The sequence below is a fragment of the Manis pentadactyla genome, chromosome 9 (genome assembly GCF_030020395.1).
Source record: "Manis pentadactyla isolate mManPen7 chromosome 9, mManPen7.hap1, whole genome shotgun sequence".
Lineage (NCBI taxonomy): Eukaryota > Metazoa > Chordata > Mammalia > Pholidota > Manidae > Manis > Manis pentadactyla.
In genome coordinates this window covers 39,809,279-39,822,142 of record NC_080027.1, presented here as the reverse complement: position 1 = coordinate 39,822,142, position 12,864 = coordinate 39,809,279, and the positions used below count along the sequence as shown (strand labels likewise).

At 44.6% G+C, this 12,864-nt stretch overlaps 1 protein-coding gene across 4 annotated transcripts in view; it reads right to left on the bottom strand.

Annotated features, from left to right (window-relative positions):
• Nucleotides 1-188: 188 nt before the first annotated feature.
• Nucleotides 189-12,864, bottom strand: part of P4HA3 (prolyl 4-hydroxylase subunit alpha 3) — a 35,579-nt gene continuing 22,903 nt past the window's right edge. For 2 of the 4 annotated variants that reach the window (XM_036929785.2, XM_057507223.1), the window contains 7 exons: nt 10,853-10,917; nt 8,253-8,412; nt 5,775-5,837; nt 2,656-2,724; nt 2,420-2,464; nt 1,204-1,300; nt 191-427 (listed from right to left, as the gene is read on the bottom strand). In XM_036929785.2, coding sequence (XP_036785680.2) covers nt 357-427; nt 1,204-1,300; nt 2,420-2,464; nt 2,656-2,724; nt 5,775-5,837; nt 8,253-8,412; nt 10,853-10,917 — 570 coding nt within the window. In that variant the 3' untranslated portion in view covers nt 191-356. Of the gene's footprint in view, nt 428-1,203; nt 1,365-2,419; nt 2,465-2,655; nt 2,725-5,774; nt 5,838-8,252; nt 8,413-10,852; nt 10,918-12,864 lie in introns of all 4 variants that reach the window. The other 2 variants (XR_008999214.1, XM_036929787.2) reach the window with 2 other exon arrangements.

The following is a 12,864-nucleotide window of genomic DNA, read 5'->3' as shown; positions in this document are numbered from 1 at the left end:
ACTTCTGCACAAGGCTCAAAGTGACAACAGCCACACTGAGCAAACCTTGGCGACTGTTATGTCCAGTTCCCAATAAAGTGTCTGAGCCCAGATACTTCTCTCTCCTGAAAACTTCCCGCCCCCTCTTTTGTGTGGTCGGTGCATTCCACTCTGACTCACAGCTTGAGGAGAAATAATGTAAATTCTCAGGTGTTCCCTGGTAAAGACCACTTCCTGTCTCCTATTTGCAAGGAACAGGCAATGCCGAGGAGGCCGTCCTCCAGCAGGGTGCTCCCCTCTCTCCTCTCTTACTCTGGCTTTTGGCTTCTGGCTTCTCTGGAAAGCCACGGATCCACGGGCTCCCCTCTGCCAACATTTTAGTCTTCGGGGCTTGGGCTGCAGGGTCTGCGGAATTCTTGCCCATACTCGTGTATCCACTTGTTGGCCACTGGGCAGGATGGGGAGGAAGAAGAGCAGGCTCAGCGGAGCAGGCGGCAGCAGGGCTCGCTCAGGGACCAGGTGAGGGCCTCCGAAATTCTGCGCCCCAGGCGACTCCCTCGCCACACCTGGCCCCCCGCCCTGGACTACAAGATGGTGCTCCCAGCCCAGATAATTAGCCAAGAGGACAGTGTCCTCTGGAAAAAGTCCCTGAGAGGTCCTGTCTACTACAGACAGATTTTCAGTCCTGTGGGTACTAAGGTCACTCACCCTTCATTCCTGTGGCTCCTAAAAGCCCACCTTCCCCATGGTGCCATTCTGGAGTGAGGAGGAAAAGGGGTAGCTTCCCCTGGCAAGGTCCATCTCAGCCTGAGAGTCCCTCTTCTGCTTCTTTAGAACTAAGTACTCAAGGACACATATATGACAACATGCCCACTGTGTATCTCTTCAGGGTTTAACCGTCTCCTCACAGGGAGGCACTAAATGGTAGAAGGGACAGCCTGATGGTTCTCTCCTTGGGATGAGGGCTGGGTCATAGCACCATTTTCCTCCTCAGCTGTCCTCAGGAATCAAAGCTGGTCTGGCCAGGCCAGTGGACTTTTCTGTGCACCTGCTGCCCTTTATGGGTTCCCAGTCTGCTGGGGTAACTCACCCAGAATCTGATGGCGATGTGGCACTGTAATGAAGCTTTGGAATGTAAGAGCTATGCTCTTTTCCAACCACCCCCTATTTTACTCCACTCTAAACCACTCACCCCATTCTGATGCCCTGAAAGGCAGGCCTTACCCCACTTATCTCCGACCAGGACAGGACAGCCAGCGTGAAGTGTGTCACCATCGCCTTCACCACTCCTGTGCAGGTTCCACCAAAACAGAGCTGCGTTCTGGAAACGAGAGGCCCGCCCCGGGGAGGGCCAGCCCAGAATTCAGTCCGTTGGAAGCACAGGACTAAGGACAAACGCAAGCATGTCATTAAACAGGAAAATGTGCATGCAGACTGGGGGCAGGGCATGCATAAAATGGCGAAGTTGCCATTCACTCATTCCTTCAGGCATATGCCAGTTATTGAGGACCTGCTCTGCTCCAGGCCCCGAGGAGGCAGAGACAAATCATGTCCAATTCTGCTCTCAGGAGCTCACGGTCTTGTGGGAGAGACAGACATAAAAACAGACCCGGACAAGACAGTGTGGCAAGTGCTAGGACAAAGGTGACCCCGGAGTGTCATTGGGTCCCTGAAGAGAATCCCCCAAGAGAAACCACAAGATGGAATAAAATACTTCTCATACAACTAAGAACTTAATTTATTCCAACACTTGCCCTTCCTTAGGCACTTACTAGAGGGACCCCCAGGAAGCAGGCATTAATAGACTCCCCACGTTGCCCACAAGAGAGTTGAGGCTGAGGGTCTTTAAAAGTGCAACTACGAAGGAACAAACTCAGGATGCAAAACCCAGGTGTTCTGACTCCAAATCCTAAATGTTCTCCCCACCCCCTTTACAGCTTTTACCCCCAGTACAATGCTATAGACTTGGTTTGACGCTGGCCATCAAAAGTAGACGAAGCCCAAGGAAATGGAGAGCTTTCCGAGCTGTGCTGATGGCCTCTGTATCCCGGTGCCTAGAAGGGCCCCACCCAGAGTGCTCGCAGGTGTATCCTGCATTTATGGATTGATCACTCAGGCTGGGCCCAGCATGGTGCTGCCTGCTTTATGGGCACGGACTCACTTGCTTTCATTCATTCCTCAGCTAGGTACTGGGAAGGGCTGCCAGGGAATCTAACTGAGCTCAAATTTGGGAGAAATGAAGCCTCTCATCACCTGGCCTTTACTTCACAGATCTTCCTGCAATCCGTGTTCCTGCCTGTTAACTTCTCTGCGAGCCCCTGGAGGACGAGCCCTGCACTTTCCTCTGCACCCTCAGTGCTTCCAGCCCTCTGTGTCTACTGAACACTGAGGGGACTGGTTGCTCTAGGGGAGCCTAAAGTCACTAATACAGAGTTCTTACCTTTGAGGAGCTCTGCTGCAGTAGGGAAGGCAAACATGTAATCATCTACTTGCAGGTTAAGGGTAAATAAAAAACAGAGGCACAGGTAGCATGTAGTCATCAATTCTGGGAATCAGGGAAAGAACTCTTTTTACCCTTGCCCCAGGAATAAGCTTGCAAGCACAGACAACATGGACTCAGGGTGCTAGTTCCGCACTCTTCTGGTCACCATCTGTTGGGAACAGACTGTCACTCACCTTGACCACAGGCATGCTGAAGTTGGCATAGATGAAGGCTGTGGCTCCTCCAGCTTCCACGGAGCTCAGCTGCAAGGCCGGAGGAAGAGCCAAAGTTGAAATAGCCTCTGACTGCCCTACTTGACATTTAGTGTCATTTTTGCATACATTCTCCCTGTGGTCCCCTATTTCAATTCTGGGAGAAATACTTATTGAAAGACAATCACCCAGTTAATTAAGGGGCCCTACTCAATGGCAGCGGTGTGTGCCTGCAGGGCCATGGGAGGATAACATTTAGAAATTCCCCCTTTCTTTGTCCTTCTAGCTAACATCCTCATTGAGGGCTACAGTAGGTTCAAACTCTGAGACCTTCAGGAAGAGGTACAGTTTATATATCACAACCCAAGACACACATACCCCTGAAATAAAATTTCATAAGATATATATATATTCTTTCTACATGAGATACTCTTTGTTATTTTCCATTTTACTTTATTCTATTCCAGCTCAGGTTTCTTAAATGCTAACTAAATCCACTAAATTTCTTTCACATTCCACTAATGGATCATGACCTGTGGCTTGCAGAGCACTGTTTATACCACAAAGATTAGTTTTGAGAGTTGGGCATCATATGAACTATTGACTGCATCTTTGGTGTGCTTCCCAGATCACTCCGCCCCTCTCCAGCACCCTCAGCTGAGGAGTTTCACCACTGGTACATTGGAGAATAATGGATGTGTTCTCTCAGTATGAAGACTTTTTTCTGGTTGTCAAAGAAATTCATTAACATTTTTTTAAAATACAGGAAAATACTTAAAAATAATACTATTTATCATCTTGCCATCCAGAGAAAAAAGCACTGTTGTAATTTATGTATTAATAGTTGACATTTATTGAGCACTGTCATTATAAGCGAGGCATTCTGCTTAGTGGTGATTCAGAACCTGGAAATGGCAGTGGTGATTTTAAGCATTTCGTGGCCCTCCCAGGAGATCTTTGGGAAGGGCACTGAAAGCAATAATTTGCTCCTTTGTATTGAAGTAACAAACAAACTGGATGATTCTGTTCTAACCCCTGTTGTCAACCACGATGGTTGTAAACAAGATACAGCGGGGAACCTGGACTTTCCTGCACTCCTTTTCCTGCGGTTTCACAGTACAGTGGGAAGGGATGGCTCATTCAATAAACCTAAAAGAGAATCTGATCTGCATGCTATGAAGCTCGGGAGTCAGACTGAGATAAGTGGGGCGGGGGTGGTGGGGAGGAAATCTTCCTTCTGCAAACCTTCCACTGTTTTGTACTGGGACTGATTTTATGTCCAGATTGAGCAGAAAATCACTGACTTGATTTCCAGTCAACAGTCTGTACATCTCAAAGATTATTTTCTCCCCATAAGATTACTTGTATGTCCTCCACAAACCTTAAAGCTTGTCTTTAGAAATGTGTATGCTGGTTTTTATCCCAACCTGAAGATGGAAGAACTGGGCAAAACCTAATGCTCCCTAGGTCCCACGAAGCCAATGCCCCTTTGTGGGGTCCTATATTTGGTTTGTGGGATACAATAGAAACATACTGCATGAAACTTTACAGAGTGATATCCCTTTATAGTATCTCATCAGATCCTCAGGACAACCCTGTAAGGAGGTACAGGACAGGAAAACAAGCTCAAAGAATTGATGTGATTTGTGCTGAGGCCACATATTAAGTGGCAGCACCAGAATTAGGCCAAGTAACTGCAAACCCAAAGCACATCCCATTCCACACACTTGCATTTGCCATTTAAAACTGCTGGGCTCTTGCATCCATGCTACACTTAACATAGTAACTGGGCCTCCATTACCAGGGAACCAAACGTCGGAGATATTAGGCGAGTGACCAGAGAAATACTGGCCCTTAAATGTCCTATTCTTTGGTTGATATCAATATCCTTAACTGCCTGTGACCTCCCCCAGCCTGAGTCATCAACCAGAGACGCAACCAGCTGCAGATCCAAGACATGCCTCCTGCCTGGAGACTCTGACGTCAGCTATCCCTCTGTGCCTGAGCAGAACATTCAGAATGACCACAAGAGGCCAGACACCATTGGAAGTGGCAGCCTTTCAGTTCTGCAGGAAGTATAAAACTGAGCCACATGAAGAAACACATTGGAATTGCCCATCTTACAGACTATAGCATGCCAGTCTCTCTCCTTTCTTGGCTGCACCGTGGAGACCAGATACAGCACTAAGAAAAGAGGGGGGATTGTTGTTAACAACCATTTGATCAATAAATATGAGAGATGCCCTCTCAAAAAAAAAAAAAAGAAAAGAGGGGATGCCAGCGTGGGGCGTCTGCTACTCTAATAAGCCTGAAACCAGGACTTCATCTTCTGGTGTTATGCACAGCCCTTACAGAGCATGTTTATCTCTTCACTTACAGTGACACACCTCTTAGAATTTAAGTGGCAGATGACTGAAATCATGACTTATCCATGGAGAGTGAGGTAAACCCACATGATCTGAAGGGAGAGGAACAGGTGAGATCATAAAGACTGAGTCCTGTAGGATCAGTTCCGAAATAAGGAGAGGCTGATTTATTTGTTACAGGGCTGTGATGTAGATTGTACTGAAGATTTTATGGGGAGATAAGGAAGAGAATGTTCACCACACATGAGAGAGTGCACATGGAACTCTGGTTTCCTCTGTAGGCATCTCTACTTTTCCCTCTTGTAATTGTAGCTGCCTCGTTTCTCTTCCCTTTTTCCCACCACAGCTCCACAAGCTCCTCTACAGGTCCTGTCTTTTCAGACGACGCAGTCTATGGGACCTCAGGGGCTCTACATCCTTGTTCTGTGTTGATCAGGTCCCAGGATCTCTTGGCCTTCAATGTAACCCCACTTCCCATCCTGATCTCTGCCCACGACAAGGCCGTATTTCCATCCACACACTGTAAACTCTTTGCAGGCAGGAACTCTGACTTGTATTTCTTTATATTTCCTATAGTGCTAACATAAATGCTGCCTGAAATTCACAGAAGTCCTGGAGATTTTTGTGCTGTATCAGATGAAATCAATACCTAACATTGCTTTTTAAACCATAAAATAAAAGCAATATAAGTGGGCATTAATTAAGCAGCCTTGGTCCCTCCAAAGCAAGACTCACGTAGATCATAAATGTTGCAACTCGGTTCCCAGACTTCATTCTGTACAGTGGGCTGGTTGGAGACTGAAACAAACATAGAATGTTGTTATTTTATGCAGATGATACCAGAGTAGCAGCCATCATAACACAGGAAGGAGAAAAATGGTGTCACAGATGGGGTCTAGCATTGAGCTACACCTAGTTGAGTATGTGCCCATCTGTGCTGGCAGGTACTCAGTATACTTTTTGCTCTTTTACCAATTTATTAGCTGCTCATAGGAGTGAACTGTAATCAAACAGAATTGCTTATCAGCAGTGAAAGTACTCTATGAGTAGTTGATTGTACCTTCAGGTTCTTGGTGAAATAAAGAAACTAACATATAAACTATTACAGATGTTTCTGTAGGAACACCAAGTCATATGACTGGAGTTCCCAGTTGTTTTCTGAAGACACACACTCTTTGGTTAGATTAGGTTAGAACAGTGTAATTGAGATACAATTTATATACCATAAAATTCCCTCACTATGAGAGTATTTTTCAATGAGATTTAGTAAATTTTAACAATTGTGTAACCATTCCCACCATCCAATTTTAGAACGCTTGCATCCACTGAAAAAGTTCCCTCATGTCCATTTGCAGTCAAGCCCTGTCCCACCCCCTGCCCCAGGCAACCACTGATGTGCTTTCTGGCTCTCTAGTTTTGCCTTTTCTAGAAATGTCCTGCAAATAGAACCATAAAACATGTAGTCTTGTGTGACTGGCTTCTTTCGCTTAGCATAGTGTTTTTAAGGTTCATCTGTGTTGTTGGATGTATCAGTAGTTCATTCCTTTTTACTATCGAGTACTAGTCCATTGTATGAATATAGAAAAATTTGCTTATCCATTCACCTGTTGGTGAGCATTTGAGTTGCTTCTCTTTCTTGGATATTACCAATAAATCTGCTATAAACATTCTTGTACTAATCTTTGTATGGACATATATTTCCTTTTCTTTTGGGTAAAATATCTAGGAATTAAATGGCTGGATCATATGTAGGTGTATATTTAACTTTTTAGAAACTGCTAAGCTATTTTTCAATGTGTCTGTACCATTCTGCGTTCCCATCAGCAGTGTATGAAAGTTCCAGTCCTCCATATCCTCCTCGACACCAGATATGATCTTTTTTATTTTAGCCATTCTAATGGAAGTGCAGTGCTATCTCATTTTAAGTTTTAATTTTCATTTCCCTCATGATGTTGAAGATCTTTTTATATGCTTATTAGCGATTCGTTTACCTTCTTTGGCAAAGTGCCAAATTAAATAATCTATTTTATTATTAACCAATCAAGATTAATTCAAATGACCATTAAAAAATTGTCTTGTTTGTCTTATAATACTGAGTTATGAGTTCTTTGTATATTTTAGATATAAGTCCTTTATCAGATACATGATTTACAAATTTTTTCTCCTAGTTGGTGGCTTGTCTTTTCATTTTCTAATTGTGTTTTTGAAAAGCAAATTATTTTAATTTTGGTGAGGTCCAATTTATCACTTTTATTTTCTTTTATGGATCATGTTTTGGTATCCTTTCTAAGAAACCTTTGCCTAACCTGTGGTCACAAAGATTTTCTCTCTGTTTTCTTCTATAAGTTTGATAGTTCTGCATATTTTCACATTGAGGTTTGTGATCCATTTAGACTTAATTCTGTATATAGTGTGAGGTAAGGATCTAAAGTTTCTATTATTGTTATTATTTTGCAGATAGATATCCAATTGTTCCAGCAGCATTTGCTGAAAAGACTGTCTTTTCCACAGTGACTTTCTTTGGCATCTTGGTCAAAAAACAACTGACCATAAATGTGTGGTTTTATTTCTAGACTTTTTGTTCTGTTCTATTGACCTATTTGTCTATCCTTACACCAGTACCACACAGCCTTGATTACTGTAACTCTAAATTACATTTTGAAATCAGGCAGTGTATGTCTTCTAACTTTGTTCTTTTTTCAAAATTGTTTTGGCTGTCCTAGGTCCTTTGCATTTCTATTACCATTTTAGTATCAGCTTATTAATTTCTATAAATAAGTCTCCTGTAACTTTGATAAAGATTGGGTTGAATCTATAGACCAATTTGGGGCAGATCTTTTAATCCTCAAAAATAATTTGCTGAGTGCCTGATCAGCAAAGGTGGGCAGCTGAGATCATGAAGAAAGGACAGTGACTGCAAGAAGGAAAATTTTCACTGGGAAGTCCCTGAGTGAAGCAGGACAGAAGACTCCCAAGAGGCCACATTCTTCTCTTCACCAGCAAAGTCTGGAGAGAAGGATGGTGGCACAAAAGAAAAAGTCAGCCGCAATCAGCTTAAAGCCAAGACTTTCAGATTTTCCTGGAACAAAAACTTTTGTTCTAAGATTTTACTTGGCATTCATCCCTGAGAGTCCTGTAAGAATTCTGCCTTGGAGACATAAATAATAACCTGGTTTCCTGCCCCAGGAGATTGGTCATTGACCTGATAGTTACCGTAGCGTGGTCAAAGTGAGGCTCATAGTGCCCACCGATTCCATAGTTCACCACCTGGAGATACTCTGCATAGGGAGGCTGGACATCAAGGCCTGTGAGGGCAGCAATGCGATGGTCAAGGGTCACCAGCATTGGGTCAACGGTGTCCTTCAGCCAGGCACTAAAACACCACAGATTGGAGCATCAATGATTTGAATGCCAGAAATGATTAACTATCTGTGAATGAATGACTTATGTCAATTGCCAGAAGGAAGGAAGGAAGGAAGGAAGGAAGGAAGGAAGGAAGGAAGGAAGGAAGGAAGGAAGGAAGGAAGGAAGGAAGGAAGGAAGGAGGGAAGTGAGGAAGGGGGGAAAGAAGGAGGGAGAAAGGAAGGAGGACAGAGAGATAAACACGAATGCCTAATTACCTCCTCACTCATGGTAAGGCCACCCAGCCCGTTTTATCCTCTGTCTCAACATCCACATATTCATTCACTCAACAGTCTTTGAAGCCTACTGTATGCCAGGCCCTGGGCTAGGTGCTGAGGCTACAGGGTGAAGGTGCACAGCACCAGGCACTGGGATAGAAAGAGGAATGACAAAAAGCCTACCTTTAAAACCACTGTGTTTTATAGACATCTCAACAGAGGGAGCTGGGTGCAATGGAAAAAGCTTTGGATTCAGACTAGTAAAACCAGTCCCTGATTCTCTGTGTGACCCGACATCAGGCACTTAACCTTTAACCTCTAAGATTCAGTGTGTTCACCTATAAAATGGCGATCTACTTCAGACTTGTGAAGACTGCAGGAGACGATGCTTATGAAGATGCTTTGTAACCTATGTATTTGTGATTGCTGTAAAACACAGAAAAATCTCTGTTCTTCCATGGTATTCCAAGACAAACTGGAATAGGTCAAAGGCCAAAAAGCAAGGTCCAGCCCCTTTTCCTGAATGCCTTATTGAGGTTCTAGAGGATTTAGAATCAGAATGCAGGTCCCTGGGAGGTGAGGGTGCATTTCTCAAGCAAAAACATGAGCCTCCTCTGGAAGCCATGAGGGCTCGGAAGGGAAGAGCCTCAGCAGGCTATGGGAGGATCATTTCCTGGCTTTTTAAATGATGGATTAATTTGTTCACACTCATGAATAGCATGCATGCAAAGTGCTATGCTACGTGCTCTCAGGTTTACAAAGATACCCAGGACAAGGTTTTGCATTCAAAGAGCTCAAGAGAGAAGACACAGGAATATAACTTGAGTACAAACCAAGGTAGAATAAAAAATAAGAAAAACTTTTTCAGGTAAAGTGCTGGGGAGCATAGAGGAAGCACTGATTCTGAATGGGGCACTGAGGTAAGAGGGTGACATGGAGGCCAAATTTTGAAGGGTGCATAAAATTTCAATAAAGAAGACATAGGGGGTTCCAGCATAAGTACAGACATGGAGTGTGACAATACAATGTATGTACAAATGTGAAAGCATCTGGTCTAAGAAGGAGGTAATAGGAGATGAGGCTAGATAAGTTGCTTCAGGATATGTTGCAGAAAGCGGAGGACACCACGGTGGGAAAGCTGGTCTGTGTGGATCCATGGGCAGGAAAATGATTTGGCGATTAGGAGCTCACAGGTGACCTTCAAGCGACCAGTTCCAGTGAAGTTGTGAGGACAGAACCAAAATTCAAAGGGTGTGGAGTGATGGGAGGGAAGAAATAGGAGGCAATGAGCATCTTAGGTTTTTAACCTGAAAAATAAACAGAGTACCACCTACCCTCCTAAAAACAATAAATCTAAACAGAAGGTTGGATTTTCTCTTTGACACTACAATGTCAGAAAGATAGAAAAGCAATGAAGCTGAGGTCATATGGACCTTCCAGGGATTAGAGAGCAATTTCTAATGTGAAAGGTCTCTAAATGTACCAGCCCAGTAAATTAAGCCGAAAGATTCTGACTCAAAGCTTTCATTACTCACCTCACGTCCCAGACAACAAAAACCATCCACCCATCTGGAGGTCTGGCCTCTCCCCAAGGCTGCCTGTGTCACTGTCTCCCACGGCCCTGCCCGTGGAGACGCGTTCTTTTGCTGTGTCATCAGTCCTGTCCTCACAGCACAAATCAAGGGCTGCAGTGGGATGGCCTGGCTCGAGGGGAGAGGACAGAGCTGGGCTCTCGTAGCCAAATCTGCCCCTCTGGAGAAGCCATCAGATCCAGAGATTCTGGTCATCTTTCTTGCCTGAATGTTGGCAAGTCATGCTTTGAATATGACTCAGGAGGTGGGAATGGAATCTTACAAAGTCAAATTCCAAGTGGGGATGGGACCATATTCTCTGGATAAGCAGTTCTGAGAAAGCACAACCACACACTTATGGTTTAGGGCACAAGAGCTTCAACAAGCCTTTCCCTAATGGCCTCAGCTAAGTCCTCAGACTGTATCACAACCTGGGAAAGGCCCTTGGGTGAGGGGAGTGGAAATTTCTCCCTCTCAACAAGAATGTGCAGATAAAAACGTGAACCATGGGTTCCCCAGTGGCATCTCTGATGGCACCTTCGGTCAGCTGCGCCATGGGCCTGAGAGTGGCCAGCAGGTATGAATGGAGTCCTTGCCAAGAAAGGACCCAGACCCCTCTTACCTTTTGCTGATGCGGTACTCCACTGGCAACTGCTTTTCACCTGATGCCACCACAGATCTCTGAAGCTGACACAAAGGATGTAAGAGAAAGTCCACGTGGTTACAATGTGAAGGGCAGGGCTCTGTCATTCCCATAGACATGCCCCTCTCTTATACACAAACCTAACAACCGCCATTTCCTCCCTAGAGATTGAGCACATGCTACTAATTTAGTGATAGCGGTCCGTCTTAAAAATAAAAATAATAAGTGACCCAAAAAATCTCAGGGTTGAAAATAACTGTTAGCATCATGTCTGGTAGACAGCACTAAATAAACTCTTGTTGAATGGAAGTAAAGTGATATTTGAACCCCTGCAAGACGGCGGGTTCTGTAAGAGCATGAGCTATTTCTCATTCATCTTTGTAGCCCAGTGGCACAGGGCCTGGCCTATGGTAAGCACTTACTGTTTGTCAATTAAACAAACACCTCCAGTGACAGGAAACTCCATCCTCAGAGGCAGTCCACTCCTCTGATGAATTCTGACAAAAGCCCTTCTTTACAGAGAATAAAAATCTGTTTTGCTGCAACTGCCTTGATTGTGGGGGGAAGAAACCACCCTACAGGTTTGAAATCATTAATTTAACTGAGTATCTGTATTTTTGTTCTGAATGTCTGGATATAATTTTAAATTACTTTTAAATGAAGTGGCTTCTAATTGCAAAAATTAAATAAGAAGTGGTTCAATTGCACTGGATCAGGGACAGAAAGAGAAATATTGTTTATTTACATAAGGATGTGCCTACTTGTGCACCTATCATCAGAACGTCAGCCCCATGAGGGCAAGGACTGGGTCTTCTGTCACTGCTATATCCCCAGGATCCACAGAAGGCCTGGAAGGGAGCAGGTGCTCAATATTGGAGAAATGAACAAGTGAACGAATGAACTAGAGTTCTGGGCTTAAAGACCCAGTTCTGGCACTTCACACGCAGTTAAAGCAGAGGACAGGGCGATGAACTACACAAGACAGACACCCTTTCCCTTCCTGGAGGCTTTTCTAATATTACTGCTCCTGCTGCTAAACCAGGTAGACAACCTTGGAAAAACCTCTTCCCTTCCTTGGACCCATCTCCCCAGCTGTAAAATGAGGCATATGAGCAACACATCTTGGCAGTTACTCTCAGCCCAGTTGGGGAGACAGGATGCTAACCCATGAAGCTGTTCTTCACAGCAGACAACATGTGAATGGCAGAATAAATGAAGAAATTAGGTACCAAACAACTGGTGACAAAGGCTTTGATTTGAGTTCAGAGAAGGGAGAAGTTACTGTTTGTGGCCCCAAAAAGTGCTCTGAGAAAACTATTCCTACTGAAAGAACCAATGAAAATGAGGTGGGGGGCCAAGGGAGGCGTGTGGATCCCACTGTCTTCAAAGATGAGTAGGATATGGATAGAGGGAGAAGAGACCAGAGAGCATTCGGAACAGGGACCATCTGTAGGCAGCAGATAAACTGGACACAAGCCACGGAGGTATCGTGCTCTGTTCCCAGGGGCAGGCACCACCGCATGAGCCGGGCTGATTCCTGGCCAAGCCAAAGACCAGACAGAACCAGCATCCTCTGTGGGATGCTTCTGGGAGAAGGGAGTGCAGAGAGGCCTGTGCATACTGGATGGATGACGTGGCCATGAAGGATTAAGCGAACATCTCTGGGTGGGCTGTCTGTCCTGTTACCATGGCAACAGAAGCTCCTGACTTGTTACAATCATTCCAATTCACCAGTGGAGCTTAATTTTCTCAAAATTTTTCTGTACAAAGATTCTAGACTTCACTGAAGGGACTTTTCGGATGAAATGATTATTGCCACTCTTCTCCCTCCAATCTAGGTCTGCTGTCAGGATCTCCCTTAAAATCTGAAGATCTGATCAAGCCAATCTCCTGTTTAAAACTGCCAGAGAGCTCTCCCCTGCCTGCAGGACAACATCCCAACTCCCAGCATGGTATTTACAGCCCTTTGCGGTGGTGTCTCACTGAGTAGC